The 16,609-nt window shown below is 41.7% G+C and overlaps 1 protein-coding gene across 2 annotated transcripts in view; it reads left to right on the forward strand.

Annotated features, from left to right (window-relative positions):
- Positions 1-16,609, forward strand: part of RPTOR (regulatory associated protein of MTOR complex 1) — a 423,325-nt gene that overhangs the window by 50,883 nt on the left and 355,833 nt on the right. For both annotated transcript variants that reach the window (XM_070937688.1, XM_070937689.1), the window contains exon 3: positions 7,624-7,706. In XM_070937688.1, coding sequence (XP_070793789.1) covers positions 7,624-7,706 — 83 coding nt within the window. The remainder of the gene's footprint in view (positions 1-7,623; positions 7,707-16,609) is intronic.

Here is a 16,609-nt window from a genome sequence, read left to right on the forward strand (position 1 = left end):
AGGCCGCCAAAATCCCTGGGTTGTGAGTAAAGTAAATTCTCAAGTGAGCTGCACAGCTGTCCGCCCCTAACCAAGCGGTGGGGAGGCTTCGGGAGTACAGGCAGGAAAATCCCCTTTGCAATTTTCCTGCCGAGCCTTTAGCGTTGCAATCCTGGGATACGCTGATGGCTTGGGGGTAGCCTTTTCGGCGATCGGCAGGAAAATTACGAAGGGGATTTTCCTGCCTGTACTCCTTTCCCTGCCTGGCCATGCTTGCTGGATGCGGCGGCCTGAGCGGCACCCACGAGGCAGTTGTTACTTTTTGAATAGGTTGCATTTTCGGGGAAACACAGTATTAAGGTATGTGTGAGAGAGAATCTGTCTGTCTGTGTCTGTCTGTCTGTCTTTATGTCTAATTTATTTATAGCAAATATTTGGCTTCCATTGTCAGATTAACCAATTAACAAACAGCGTATATAGTGTTACAGAATATGAAGACAAAAAGGAATGGCTATCATATAAACTTCATACACCCAAAACTGGTTGATTTGACCTGAAATCAACTATACTTTAAAAAAAATGTCAAGCTTTAATAGCTGGAATTACAAAGGAAATAACTTTTTCTATCTTATTTGGCTAACATTCTTTTGTGTTCTTTGCCTAGACCCTTCCACTTAACTTTTTGACTACAAATCTTTCCTGATACGTTTATTCACCATTACAATTTATTCTGCATGTTTTTTGAACATTTTGGTAGACTAGAAAGAACATCCAAGTTGTTAAGCAATTAAAAATTGTGCTCATTAATCATTGTAAGTTTACATGGACAGTCACCTTGATCTCAATTTTTAATGATAACCTGAAGAGAGCAAAAAAGGATAGATTCAAAGTAATCCAGCTCTGTGATATGGAGCTGTTACTTAAGCCATTTTCAGATTGGGCGATTTTCATGGCCTTATGATGGATTGTTGCTTCTGTGCTTTCTTTTGACTATCGCTATTTGTTAGAACTGAATATAATTTCTTCGGTAGTCTTATTTGCATGAACTGAAGAGAGAGAGGAAGCACTAGCCTAATAGCAGATATTTGCGATGTTGAAAATTGTTAATGGTATTTTAACACTGTGAATAGGGAAAAATTCTGCTCCATTTTCTTTGTTCCATTTACCTAGAGCTACTGCTATAGCTTCTCTAGTCAATACTAAATTTATCCTTTTTTTGTCCATGGTGTCAGACAGGTTCCATTAAAAATACACATTTTCCCTTGACATTTCAGAATACATGATTTTTTTTTTTGGCTGAACTTGCACTATATCTCATTAATCTCTTTTTGCATGCATTTTTACGAACTTCTCATGGTGCTTGAGGGGATAATTTGGAAAGGGTCCAGTTTTTAAACCTTCACTTTGTCAGAAGCACAGTATTGTATTGAAGAAATGTCTTGAACTCTATTCTCAAAGAAAATAAAAGCATGCTGAGGACAGTAGGGACAAATATGTGAGCTTGTTCTTCATGACTTAGCATACCGTTTTGAATATGTAGATAAATGTTAGCTTTTCTACCTTTCTGTTTGTGTTACGTGTGTTCACGTTGACTTTGAGTGCTGAGCGCAACCCTCTTTCCCCCTCTTGATTACTGGATTGAATGATTATGTGCCATCAAGTTATTATTGATTCTTAGTGACCAGATAGATAGATTCCCCCCGCCCCCATGAAGATGTGTCCCTAACCTAGTCTTTCAGGTCTTCCAATGGTGTATTCATTGTATCCATTGTCTCTGTAACTGAGCCAATCCACATCTCTGGAGATTCTTAGTCATCTGGATAATGGTTGTCCCAAAGGTGCTTTTTCCAAAGGCAACTGGACTTTGTTTTTTCTTGAAGACTTTTCGCTTTTCATCCAAGGAGCTCCTTCAGTTCTGACTGAATGGTGGAGGATGGAAGGATTTATATTCTTTACAGTCGCCTTTTCATTAGCGCTCTTTCTGAGAGTCATTGAGGCAACTGTGCTTTCAGGGTCATCTGAATAGTACAAATGGGTGTGGAACCTTATTGGAACTTGGAGCTGAAAGGACTGTGTTATAAAGAGGAGATAGGTGGTGTTGTATCCCTTTATATTCTCACGAGTCTTCTCCAATACCAGAGTTCAAAAGCATCAATACTCTTCTGATCCTGGTTCTTCAAAGTCTAGTTTAATTCCACGGTGTGTCACAGGAAATACCATGGTGTGCAGAATTCTGATTTTGTAGGTATAAAAACATCATGGTATTTGTATGCTTTTTCTAAGGTCTTCATGTACAAGTGCTAGTCACTGGCATATTTCTTGACTGCTTGTTCCTTTATTGTTGATGGTTGATCCTCAAAGGCAAAAGCTATCCACCATTTTGATATTATCATCATCAAGGCCAGTTGTTCTACCTGTTATCATTAGTTTGATCTTTTTTATATTTAAATTTAGTCCCATTTTTTCGCTATTCTCCTTTAATTCCATTACTAGAGCTTGCAGATCCTTTGCATTTTCAGCTATTAAAGTAATGTTATCAGCATAGTGCAGGTTATTGATATTTTTTCTTCCTTTTAAAAACTATCCTCGTCTTCTTCAAACCTGCCTTCAGTTAATAATAGATTGAGTAAATAATGGAAGAGCGTATGACCTTCTGTCAATCCTTTGCCAACCCGGAACCAATCTGTTTTACCATGATCTGTTTGTAATGTGGCTTCCTGACTTGTATATTGTCACAAGGACAATGAGATATTCTGGAATTCCCATTTTTCTCAGCACTCTCCACAACTTGATATGGTTACACAATCAAAATAATTAATGAAGCACAGATATTTCCTCTTCTTTTACAGAATCCTTAAGGCCATAAAGAACTGTTCCTCTTGTATAGTTACTGTTAGATTTAAAGGCATAAGTGAAGCAGCAGATTTTCCTATGGTTTGCAGTAACAAAGGTTAGGAGGGATTATTATTTTTCTCTGGCGCGCTGCTTGGAGAATCCAAGAGCGTGGGGTACTTCCCTCAGTAGGATGAAGATACTGAGTGCCTGTAGCTTTAAAGGTTGTTGACTCCGCCCTCTAGGCCCCGGCTGAGGCTCAGTTCCTTTCACTCAGTGAGGAAAGATACTGTGCCTTTCTCTAGCTCCGTTCTTGCTGTATCCACAATTATTTTATTTTATTTCATTTTCTTACAATCCTAGTTCCCCTTCCCTTATATTTTTTCCTTGTGGATATCTAGCTGGTTGTTTGGATTAAGAAGGCTTATTTAGTTATGCTGGTGAGGGGCCTGGGGCTCCAGGGTTCCCGCCCTCACTTGTCTCCCTCAGGCCGCTGAGCTCTGTGCCCTCTAATTAGCATCTCTGCAAGCTCCGATTACCAGCCTCTTTTCAAGCTGCCGAGCTCTGCCTCACGATCGGCAACTCTGCAAGCACAATTTCGGCCACTAATCCGGATTTGGCCGTTGGACCGGAGGCGAGGAGCATTTTCAGCTGGTTGGACTCCCTGGCCATTTGCCAGCGTCTTTTCGCCCCTCACTTGACTGCCGCAGAGCTCTGCCTCACCATCGGCATCTCTGCGTGCGTGTGTGTATGTGCGTGAGCGGGCCGCCCAGCAAATTCATAACATCGCATCTTACTCAAGCCGCTGGTGAGTTCCTCCGAGGTTCGGCCGTCTCATTGCTGGTAATCGGAGCTTGCCGTGCCTTTGGAGAGGCTTCGTTTCACTTTCTCGGCGCTGGGGGGGTCTTCAGCTGACTAGCGGCAGCGCTTGAGCCTCCTTTGACAGCTCGCGTTCTCCCTCCTGGCCGTTAACTTCTGTTGCTGCCACGCGCCTCCGCTGGGATAATTTTCCCGCACGTGCGCCATTTTGAATTCTTCACTTGTCAGCCTGCCGTGCTTTCTCCTCAGACCTCCTCACTATCTCGCCTTGAACTGTTGCCGGCATTAACAGTTGCAGCGAATTTGGCCTCAGTGCTTCTGGCTTTAATCTCATCATCTATTTGATTGTTTTTTCCTTGCAAGCCGACTTTTGATCGTCATCTTTAGTTTCCACGCCTGATTGACTTTTGACTTTTGACTTTGGACCTTTCTCGTTTATTCGTCTATCCCCTCATAAAGGTCGCACCAAAGGGGGGTGCCTCTCGGTGTAGACCCCCCCAAAAAATAATAAAATAAATAAATAAATAAATAAATAAATAGCTCTTACCTGTTATAATGGCCGACCCAGATTTCTCATCGGATATTGTTGAATGGGAGGGGCAGATATGGCGGGAGCAGGGGGCTGCATCATGTGGTGGGGGCGCACACTCGCTATCTTCGAGCGGTGGCACGCCCCGATCCCCATAGCCCTTCTCGTACCCCAGGCTGTTCAGACTCTCAGGGCCCGAGCCTTCGGCTGCTGTCGTGCAATGCCAGGTCCGTGGTAAATAAAGCCCCCCTCATTTGCGATCTTATTCAGGAGGGGGGAGCGGACCTGGCAGGTATTACGGAGACCTGGTTGGGCCATGAGGGAGGGGTTCCCCTCATGGATATGTGCCCACCAGGTTTCCGAGCATTCCATCAGCCGAGAGCTCAGGGCAGGGGCGGGCAGGTGGCGGTTATTATAAAGGAAAGTCTTGATCCGAGGGAGACCACTATTCCACAGATAGCCGGATGTGAGTCCCTTTTTGTGAAGTGGGGTCGTGGAGTACAGATGGGCTTGTTGATCACGTACCTGACTCCCTGCCGCGTGGCAACGGCCCTGCTCGAGCTGCTCAACGTCATAGCTGAGGTGGCGGTTGGTACCCCCAGACTTCTAGTCATGGGGGATTTCAACCTGCCATCTGTCGGCGAAACGTCTGAGGTGGCTCGAGAGTTCATGGCTTTCATGATGGCCATGGACCTTACTCAGTTAATTCATGACCCCACTCACACGGGTGGACACACTCTGGACTTAGTTTTTGTCTCTGGTCAGTGGTCGAGTGGCCTTGATACAGGGGATATAGTCATCGAACCCTTGTCATGGTCTGACCACTCGCTCCTTCGACTGGACTTTCTAACCGCTGCACCCCACCGCAGGGAGGCGGGACCGACCAGGTGGTTCCGCCCCAGGCGCCTGATGGACCCTGATAGGTTCCAGATGGAGCTTGGGCCATTTCCTGAGACTCTGGCTCATGATTCGGCTGAGGACCTGGTGGCCGCCTGGGATAGTGCAGCTGCCGGGGCCTTGGACCATGTCGTGCCTTTGCGGCCTCTGACCCGGCACCGAACTCACCTAGCTCCTTGGTTCTCCGAGGAGCTCAGGGAGATGAAGCGCCGGAAAAGACGCTTGGAGAGTAGTTGGAGGACCAGCCGCTCCGAATCCGACCGAACACTGGTGAGGTCTCATATTAAGACCTACCTAGTGGCGATAAAAGCGGCGAAATCTAGCTATTTTGCCGCTCTTATCGCGTCATCAGATAATCGCCCGGCCGCCCTGTTTAGGGTGACCCGCTCCCTCCTCCATCTGGAAGCGCGGGATGACCCCTTGCAGGGCCGAGCTGAGGACTTTGTGCAGTATCTGTATGACAAAATCGCTCAGATTCGGGAAGGGCTGGCCTCTGGGTATGTCCGGACGGGATGACTGAGGCAGGTCTTGAGAGTGTTATCTGGGGGTAGTTCGATCCTGTGGCTCCCGAGGACATGGACAGGGTCCTGGGACGGCTGAACGCAACCACATGTTTATTGGACCCGTGTCCCTCTTGGTTGGTACTGGCTTCCTGGGAGGTGACACGAGGCTGGCTCCAGAAGATTGTTAACGCTTCTTTGAGTGAGGGGGTCCTACCGGCCGCTTTGAAAGAAGCGGTTATGAGGCCCCTCCTCAAGAAGCCCTCTCTGGATCCGGCTGTTTTGGCTAACTATCGTCCAGTCTCCAACCTTCGCTTCGTTGCGAAGGTTGTTGAGAGTGTGGTAGCGCAACAGCTTCCCCGGTACCTGGATGAAACTGTCTATCTAGACCCGCTCCAGTCCGGCTTCCGGCCTGGGCACAGCACGGAAACGGCATTGGTCGCGTTGGTGGATGATCTCTGGAGGGCTCAGGATAGGGGTTGCTCCTCTATCCTGGTCCTGTTAGACCTCTCAGCGGCTTTTGATACCATTGACCATGGTATCATGTTGCACCGGTTGGCGGGGTTGTGGGTGGGGGGCACCGTTCTGCGGTGGTTCTCCTACCTCTCTGACCGGTCGCAATCTGTGTTGACGGGGGGGCAGCGGTCGACCCCGAGGCACCTTGCTTGTGGGGTGCCACAAGGGTCGGTCCTCTCGCCCCTTCTGTTCAACATTTATGTAAAGCCGCTGGGTGAGATCATCCGTGGCTTCGGGGTGGAGTTCCATCAGTACGCTGATGACACCCAGCTGTACATCTCCACCCCAGGCCACCCCAACGATGCCCTTGAAGTGATGTCCCAGTGCCTGGAGGCCGTGTGGGCCTGGATGGGGAGAAACAGGCTCCGACTCAACCCCTCCAAGACCGAGTGGCTGTGGCTTCCAGCGTCCCGATATAACCAGCTGACGCCATCGCTGGCTATTGGGGGAGAATCACTCGCCCCCACGGAGAGGGCTCGTAACTTGGGCGTCCTCCTGGACGCACGGCTGTCTTTAGAAGATCATTTGACGGCCGTGGCCAGGGGGGCTTTTTATCAGGTTCGCCTGATACGCCAGTTGCGCCCCTTTCTAGATCGGGACTCTCTACGCACAGTCACTCAGGCACTAGTCACTTCCCGCCTGGACTACTGCAACACTCTCTACATGGGGCTCCCCCTGGGGTGCACCCGGAGGCTCCAGCTGGTCCAGAACGTGGCCGCGCGGGGGATTATGGGGGCGACGAGGTGCTCCCATGTGATACCTCTCCTGCGCAAGCTGCACTGGCTCCCGGTGGTCTTCCGGGTGCGCTTCAAGGTGTTGGTGACCACCTTTAAAGCGCTCCATGGCTTAGGGCCGGGGTACTTACGAGACCACCTTCTGCCACCAATAGCCTCCCACCGGCCAGTATGCTCGCACAGAGTGGGCCTCCTCAGGGTGCCATCCGCCAGACAATGTCGGCTGGCGACCCCCAGGGGGAGAGCCTTCTCTGTGACGGCGCCCACCCTCTGGAACAACCTTCCCCCAGAGTTACGTACAATAACAGACCTCCGGATTTTTCATCGGGCCCTGAAAACCTATTTATTTCAACTAGCTGGGCTGGCTTGACTTAAATTTTAAATTGATTTTAAATTGGGTTGTTTTAATTTACGGCCAAAATATTTAATTATTTTAATACTGTTTTTAAATTTTGTATGCTCTGTTTTTTACTTTGGCTGTGCACCGCCCTGAGTCCTATTTGGAGAAGGGCGGTATAGAAATTTAATAAATAAATAAATAAAATAAATAATAAATAATAAATAATAAATAATAAATAATAAATAATAAATAATAAATAATAAATAAATATTTCCCTGTAACTGACTTGATTGCTGTGGGAAAATGCTTAGATTTCTGGAAACAATATTTTTGCCTAAGAAATATGCATTTTCTATCATTGCACTTTGCTACAATAGGAGAAAGAATATGTTACATGGATTTTGTTTGCATATAGAACTGATTTCAGTGTATTTTATTTGCTTGTTCAAAATCTCATGGGTCTTTTATGTCTCTTAGATCCACTGTCAATGGGGCCACAGAAAGCTCTAGAAACCATTGGTGCAAATTTGCAGAAACAGTATGAAAATTGGCAACCAAGGGTAAGTACCTTTTTGCCTTCTTGTAAGATAAGCCTTTTTTCTCAAAATCTGTGTTTATTTCTGGTAAACTAATAATACTAATACTAGAAAATATTCCACTTGACATATCGGATACATACTGTATGATCTTATTTATTTATTTATTTATTTATTTATTGATTGATTGATTGATTGATTGATTGATTGATTGATTGATTGATTGATTCAATTTATATGGCGCCCTTCTCTGGAGACTCAGGGCGGCTTACAATGTGTTAAGCAATAGCCTTCATACTTTTGTATATACCTGCTTAGTAGGGCTTTCGGCCCCCCCAAGCGGTGTTCTTCTTTATACAAAGTCAGCTTATTGCCCCCACAATCCGGGTCCTCATTTTATATATTGTATTAGGCAATATTTGGAGCTTTTCTATATGTTCATGTGGATAGAATATTACAGGTTCTCAAAAGCTATTAGGGTTCAACTAAATTAATACTTCAGAAAGAGAAGAGTCATTTTTACAGCCAAGAATTTCTACATTGGTGGTTGTATGATGCAGTATTATTGTTTCCAAATAGTTAGCAAAGCAAAATTAGCAAAGCGGTTAATTCCAGTAGATAGAACTCTTTTCTGCATCGTTGGCTTTTGATGTATATGCACAGGTTTTATAGTCAGATAATACCGCTTATGACTATTTCTTGGGTCTGTTGCGTCAGATTTTAGATTTATGATGTAGTACTCACTAAAAGCTGAGAGCACATTGGCTTCTGTCCACATGAGTGGTATTGAACAGCTGACTAGTGGAAGCAAAGTCATCCCTTTTCTGGATGTATATTAGCCAAGGATGGACTGTCAGTTTTTAGGAATGCTTTAATTTTGAATTTTTGTACATAGAGATTTGTTTTTATCAGGAGAGTTTGCTAAAATAGAGGTGACATCCATGAGAGCCAAAAGTTTATTTTCTGATAAGGATTGATTTTTATGCCATTTTATTTTAAACTAAAATTTTTAATTTCTTGTAATCTCAGGCAATTGTACAGGGAATATGATGTTATGGTAACAAGTAGCCTGCTAGATTTACAAGCATAGTGGGACAATACCAACTCACAACAAAGACTCTGTGGCTCAGGTCATCATTTTATGTTCTTTGGGCAGAATTTCATTCTTTTTTTGTGTTATTTCATCAATTTACAGAGAACATTTTTGCAATTCTGCAAGCTTTTCCAGAAAGCACTCCTCAATTTCATTTGTCCTAACACATTCTTCACATTAGCATTTCATTCTTTCCTTAAAATTTTATTTGTTCAAATTATTTTAAAATTAGAGTTCAAGCACAATTTAAGCTTAGTTTAAATGTCCAAATTCTTTAAATTTATGTTTGTCAAAGTCTTTTTCTTTCAAAGAGAGATGTGTGGACAGTTTTAACATTTCCCATTTATCCCCCTTCCTCAAGAAAGTAAAACATGGTATGGGAAAAAGAAAACAAGAGAACTAAAAAAGTGGGATGCAAGATTATTCTTGTTCCATTTTGGGGAAATTGAAAAGTTGTACAAAAGGAAACTGCATAAGCCAGTCTCTATTTTCAAATGTCTTTTACTTAGTAGTAATAAAGTTCAAAAGGATTTGAACTGATTGTGCACAAAATATGTATTGTTTGCTTACAGAATCAGGATCAAATTCTACTGGATTCTTTTTTTAAAAAAAATTCTCAGAGTTGAACTGGATGCATTAACAGAAGAAGGATGGATTTTTCATCTTTCTCTTGCTGTCCTCCCACCTTTTTTATTTCTGTCCAGATGCAATATTTAAGATGGAGATGCAGAGCTTGAAAATATGATCTCTGTAACTCTTTGGTGTAAGATCATTGATTCCATTAACAGTAACTTCTATAGCTGCATAAAAGACCACGATGGTTTTGATGAGTAAACTTGTAATGATATCACATTGTTACACTTATTGATGAGTCACGTCATTCAAATATCTGTACTGTGTGCAATTCCAGAGTCCTCCTGTTTTCAGCATTACGAAGCGTAATGAATCCTCTGGAAAACTGCCTATTGGCTCACTGAAATAAAGGTTTAATGCAATATGTAGAACCTTAACAGTATAGCAAACCCTTGGACCCAAGGAAACCAAACCAGTCTCTCTGCTGTTGTAATAACATAACCCATGGATTTGGGGGAAGGGGATTCAGGTAGCAGGTTCTGATAGCAGCATGTACTTTATGTGGGGGAGCAGACTTTGGGCAGCTTTGTATAGTTTGCACAGAACATGAGGCAATGTTCTGTGTGCAAGATGTTTTGTGTGTAATGTATTGGTTCGTAGCACTAAATCACTGTCCTCTGAAGCATTGCAAAGCTGAACACATGCCATTTTATTGCACTCTGCTAGCTTTTATGTTTTTCTGCAGTAATAAAGAGAAATCGTTGGGCTATCCACAATAAAACAATAGGATAATGATTGAATTTTCGAGATCTTTGCTCTAAATCCTAAAAGAAATACTTTTTTCTCCCTTGTCTTTCTTTCCCCTGTCCCCTATCCCAGGCTTGCTTTAGAATAGATGGTCAATGAAGCAAATTGAAGGAAGCAAATGACAGATCATTGAAACAGAGTAGGAAAGAGTGACTGAAAATGGCTCATTAAAAATATATGACACGTTGACAAGCACTGATTATTGAAAAATGGGGCAGTGAGTGTACGAGGTTTGCTGGAAGAATTATCCAATCAAACATAATGGAATTTCAATGTTTACTACAGTTTTTCTTACAATTTTTTCATTTGTAGAAATAGTTGTCTATTTTTAACACATATAAAGAAACCACAGAAGGTAATCTTATGAGAAACAATATTGACAATAGTCTTAGTTTGCAAAAAAAATTCTGGTGTGTATGGTTTGACTAGCATGATTCTCACTGACAGGTATTACTGATTTGCTAATTGGGAAATCTATCAATATTCTGCTAATAAATTCTGCTTCAAAACAATTTAAAAAATCAAACTGTATGATATGGTATGACATTTTTCAGTTGCAAGACTAGAAAATTCTTCAGCCTATTCAACTGCATGATACTATAAATAATTAAATGTTTAATTATCATGGGGAAAATGGAAGTTGTAATCTAATCCATAGAATGATTATTACATATTATTCCTATGTACAGTGCATCCAGAAAATATTCACTTTTGTCAATTTTGTTATGTTGCTGCCTGATTCTAGGGTTGTTGAAATTCATTTTTTCTCATTAATCTACTCTCAGTACCCATAATGACAAAGTGAAGACAGAATTTTAGAAATTCTGTAAATTTATTAAAAAGAAAAAAATCCTGAAATATTACATTGGCATAAATATTCAGACCCTTCACTCAGTACTTTGTGAAGCACCTTTGGCAGCAATTATAGCCTTTCAAGTCCTTCCAACAAGGTTCAAGTCAGGGCTCTGGCTGTGCCACTCTAGGACATTCAGAGAGTTGTCTCCAAGCCTCCTTTGTTGTCTTGGCTCTATGTTTAGGATCATTGACATGTTGGAAAATAAACCTTTGGCCCAGTCTGATGTCCTGAGTACTGTGGAACAGGTTTTCATTGAGGATAACCCTGTACTTTGAATGGTACTTTGCTCCATTCAGCTTCCCCTTAACCCTGACTAGTCTCCCAGTCCCCGCTGCTGAAAAATATCCCCCAGAGCATGATGCTGCCAATGCTTCTCTGTTGGGATGATATTGGGCAGGTTATAAGTGGTGCTTGGTTTCCTCGAGACATAATGTTTAGAATTGAGGCCAAACAGTTCAATCTTGGTTTCATCAGACCAGAGAATTCTCACAGTCTGAGAGTCCTTCAGATGCTTTTTTGCAAACTCCAAGCGGACTTTCATGTGTTTTGCACTGAGAAGAGGCTTCCATTTAGCCATTCTGCCATAAAGTTCAGATTGGTGGAGGGCTGCAGTGATGGTTGTTCTTCTGGAACTCTATCCCATCTCCACATGGGATCTCAGTCAGTTTATGGCATGCTTCTTCCATTTGAGAATTATGGAGGCCACCATGTTCTTAGGAATCTTCAATGCAGCAGAAATTTTTATTGTAGCCGTCCCCAGATCTGTGCCTTGCAATAAACCTGTCTCTGAGCTCTGCAGGCAGTTCCTTTGACCTAATGGCTTTTGCTCTGCTACAGTATGCATTGTCAGCTGTGAGGCCTTCTATAGAGTGGAGTGTGCCTTTCCAAACCATGTCCAGTCCATTTAATTTGCCACAGGTGGACTCAGATCAAGGTATAGAAACATGTCAGCAACGATCAAGAGAAATGGACGGCACCAGAGCTAAAGTTCAAGGGTTGTTGCAAAGGGTCTGAATACACATGCCCTTTGTGATATTTCAGTTTCTTTCTTTTTAATAAGTTTACAGACATTTCTAAAATTCTGTCATCACTTTATCATTATGGGGTACTAAGTATAGATTAATGAGAAAAAAAATGAATTTCAACCACTGTAGAATCAGACTGCAGCATAACAAAATGGACAAAAGTGAAGGGGGTCTGAATACTTTCTGAATGCATTTTATGTATGTCCTCAGTATTGAGGGGCTATAGCAGGGGTGTCAAACTCAAGGCCCTGGGCCCGGATCTACCCCATGGATTGCTTAGATCTGGCCCACGGGGCTGCCATGGAAACAGAGAAGGACCAGCTTGCAGTGCCTCTGCCAGCAAAAACTGAGCTTGAGAGAGCCGCATGCTCCGTTTTCGCTGGCAGAGAGTTACAGGAGGCTGTCCTAGCCAAAAACAGAGCTTGAGAGGGTCACGCGTGCCCCCCCGCAGCTCCATTTTCACTGGCAGAGGGTTGCAAGAGGCCGTCCCAGTGGAAAACAGAGCTTGGGAGCACATTTTCACTGGCAGAGCATTTGGGCCACCACAGGCGCCCCAGACACAAGTGACGTCAAGCTGGCCATGCCCATCCTGGCCATGCTCACCCCAGCCCCCAGAGGCCAAACACAACCCTGTTGCGGCCCTCAGTGAAACCGAGTTTGACACCCTGGGCTATAGTATCATTTTTGGATTAATCTTTAGAAGGCTCAGAAATTACGGGATTGAGCTCTTCTTGTCTTTTGTAATATGAAATCATAGCGACGGCTTCAAACAAATCAGCCAGGTTGCATATGAAAATAAATCCTCAGTGTTGAGTTTGTTGCCTTCAAATCCAGAAAAATACAACAGCTTGTACATTTCAATTACATATGATCTTAGAAGAAAAATGGGATGAGGACCCCTGTGTGTGGGTATATCTAGAGTTCTTTTTTAAAAAAATATTATGGAAGCCTTGTTACAATATAATTTTATTATAGGTAGTCCTTGACTTACGATCACAGGCTGCAAATTTCTGTTGCTAAGCAAGATAATTGCTAAGTGAGATTTGCTGCATTATATGACCTTTCTTGCCACAGTTGTTAAGGAAATCACTGCAGTTGTTAAATTAGTAACACGGTTGGAAAAAGAATCTGGCTTCCCCCATTGACTTTGCTTGTCAGAAGGTCAAAAAAGGTGATCACATGACCCAGGAACACTGCAACCGTCATTAGTATGAGTCAGTTGACAAGCATCTGAATTCTAATCACGTGACCATAGGGAAGTTGCAACAGTCATAAGTGTAAAAAATGGTCATAAACCACTTTTTTCGGTGCTGCTGTAACTTTGGTTGGTCACTAAACAAAAGATTGTGAGTCGAGGACTACCTGTGTTTGTTTACAGTGTTATGTATTATGTGAGTGCGACAGTCACAACTTTGAAGACAGGTCATAAGTCACTTTTCCTAGCACACTTGTAATTTCAAACTGCCATTAAATGAATTGTCATGAATCGAGGACTACCTGTAATTTCTAGCAGATTTTATTTGCATCTATATTGCTGCCTATAAATGTAAAAAACCAATAATATTTATTCTCCTGCATACCACAAATAAGCCTCTTTCATGAAGGGAACAATTGGAGCAATGCAGTTAGAAGGGAGGATGAATTACTAGGGCTGTTCGGTTCCTTTTATATGGCAGCATTCCCTACTCAGTACCAAGATTTTAGAGAACATTGCTGTTCTCTCATTCTGAAGCTGCAGTATTGGAACTGGATTAAAGTGTTTGTTCCAAAACCATTGAACTTTTTCTTTTGTATTTTGGCAGTTTTGAGTACTGAACATTAAACAGAAGTTGCTCTACAATAGATCTTCCCAAGGCCATTGACACGTGTTTTTCAGAGAACCAAGTGCTGCCTTGTCTCTAGCTAGAATGTTCATACCTTTCCTTTCTTTTTTGCTGGATTCTGAGCTTTTGAGTTCATGATGCTTGTGTATTTCTGACAACTGCAAATGAGGTCACGTAGCCAAAGGCAAAATTGTCGGATGGGTGGTATTCAAATTACATAATTCAGAATTTGCTGTGAATCACATTGCAGCGTATATTTCTTAAACTTGGGTGAAATTAGTCCCCCCCCCTTTTCTTTACTGTTCCATTTTTGAATTTGAATTTTCCACAATGTTTTAAGTTTATGTTTCTCTCAAGATCAATTATATTTAATGTTTCTGGATTTAAAATTACTTCCTTCTTTATTCTACCTGTTATGTCTTGAACAGATACCATAGTGGATGTTTTTGCTGATCTAACTATAACCCTAAAGGAATTTTCCATTCTCCTCAGTTCTTCCTTTTGTCAGGCATATTCCTTCAATGACTATAATGATTGTAATATGTATCCTTAATTATAAGTTTATAAGAAAGTTAATTTTCCAGATTCTAATATTACTGTGTTTAACTGGGATTCAATTCCTCCTAAATTCTTAAAACGCCCTAAATGCATTTTAAACTCAATAAAGGTATTATTTTTTAATAATATATTGAATACCACAGAAATAATTGTATCTGCTGTTCGGTACAGATAACATTCTTTTTGCTTTAGTGTGATAGTTCAGGTGGGTGTTTTTCTAGACAGTAACATGATAGCGTTAACATTAATCAGTTGCGTACGATGCACAGCAGTTGTCACACTGTGACAACTCCGTGAGAGCTACCGAGAGATTATTTTATATATGCACAACCATTACTCCAATGGTAACAGAATCCTTGTGACATGCAGTGTAACGATGGCAGAGAGATCCTTTATTTGGCCATTGTTATTCTAAACAATCACCTACACCACCTAGGAAGCTTCTCAGGATATTAGCAATATTGGCACCAATTATGGTAGTTTACTCAAGGCTGGATGGGAAGCTGATACTTTCTTCTGGGAGTCAGTTTAAATATCCTTTTAATTTATTGTCTGATTGAATGCTATGAAGGAGATTCCTGCAAAGTTATGTGCTTGATGCTTGGATGGACAACATACATCCTTATTTTGTTTTAGTACCCAGAATATATACATTTTTGTAATACACATACACACATACATACGTGCATTCCCCGTGCACAAACATTGCATTTATATTCAGAAACTCAGTTTCCCCATAGCTATGGAAAAGGTTTGGGTCTCTTCACTAGATAGATTATCTAGCAGCTCCAAGAATACAGATACAAAAATACAATTTGTGATTTTATAACTAGGCAGAGCATATTATGCTCCAGTTTTTTGTTTGTCGGGATTGACAGTATGGGTATATGTGAGTGGGCGGGTGAATAAATTCACAGAAAAAAACTTTTTGCATCACTTGTTTTTGGTGCAGTTGGTTCCAGAGCTCCCTGTTTCTTCTTCCAGAGCCTGAAAGTATCAGCAGGCATTTCATCTTTTTTTATTGCTAATTATTAAAAAGCTGTTCAGCAGCACAAGTTCCCTTTTTGAAAAGCTGGTCTGAAGAATTTTTAAAATCAAACAGCGGTAGTAAAATAGGTTTTACACACACACACACACCCCATAATAATCTTGGCTTCGCATTTGTTGTCTTAAAAATGAAGTAATCAAGCTTATGAGTATTTAAAATGGCCAAACGATAATAGACCACTAAATAACTATTACAAGCTTTATTAATGAAATAGCAATCAATGTATGCTGGGCTTCTAAAATATCTTAGCATCTTTACAAGGGACTGCTGGGACTGATTTTTTTTTGTCGCTGAAGAATATAAGCATGAGCATGCGTGCCAAATACAGGCACACACATATTTTTGTAGGTTCCTCTGAAAATTGTTCAAGCTCATATATATGTGGTTTGACCTATTTTCAAGTGATATTCCTGACTGCTGCTGTTGCAAAGTGTATGAAAGCAGGCTGAATTGCTACCAGCTCTGTTAACACTCCAACCTGTCTCAAAAAGTCTTATCTTTTCATGTCCGTGATTATGAACAGGATTTTAAAAGAAAGGATTAGGAAAAATCAATCTGATTACAATGTTGGGAAATGTTTGAGTCATATTAAATGATTGATCTCTGCTTTCATGCAAAGTAGAAATTAAACTACATCAATGGGAAGTCTCTTAAAGATGAATCCATAGAGCTGTGCTCACTTTTTTTTTTTAACATAAAAAAAAGGCTTTCACTCAGTATATCTCAAAAAAAATGCTGAAATATGTTTTACATATTATTTCTATCCAGTTATTGTGCCAAAGAAATACACGGACCACTTTTGGTATTGATGTGTAAAAAGGCAGTTTTGCTGGGTGTATTTGTGTGACTTTTAGCACTGCATTTTTCTTTAACAAGGACATATGTTCATGCTCAGAGGCTGTCCAGAAATGAGGATGTCCTTTTGGCTCAGGAGATGTCATTCCCTGCTACTGAATGAGGGCGGACTGTTCGAAGTCCCAATGGAAATTTTTGTATCTTTCTTTTTAGGGGACAACAATTGATGCTTAGATTTTTTTAAAAAATATAAGTGGTTGACTCCTAAAATGCCTAATGCTTATATGCTTGGGATTAATTAAATGACACATTAGTTTCGATATGATTGATTTGAACTACAGTTGAGTTA

The sequence above is a fragment of the Pituophis catenifer genome, unplaced genomic scaffold (genome assembly GCF_029215685.1).
Source record: "Pituophis catenifer annectens isolate HBS135680 unplaced genomic scaffold, rPitCat1.0.hap2 SCAF_2, whole genome shotgun sequence".
NCBI lineage: Eukaryota > Metazoa > Chordata > Lepidosauria > Squamata > Colubridae > Pituophis > Pituophis catenifer.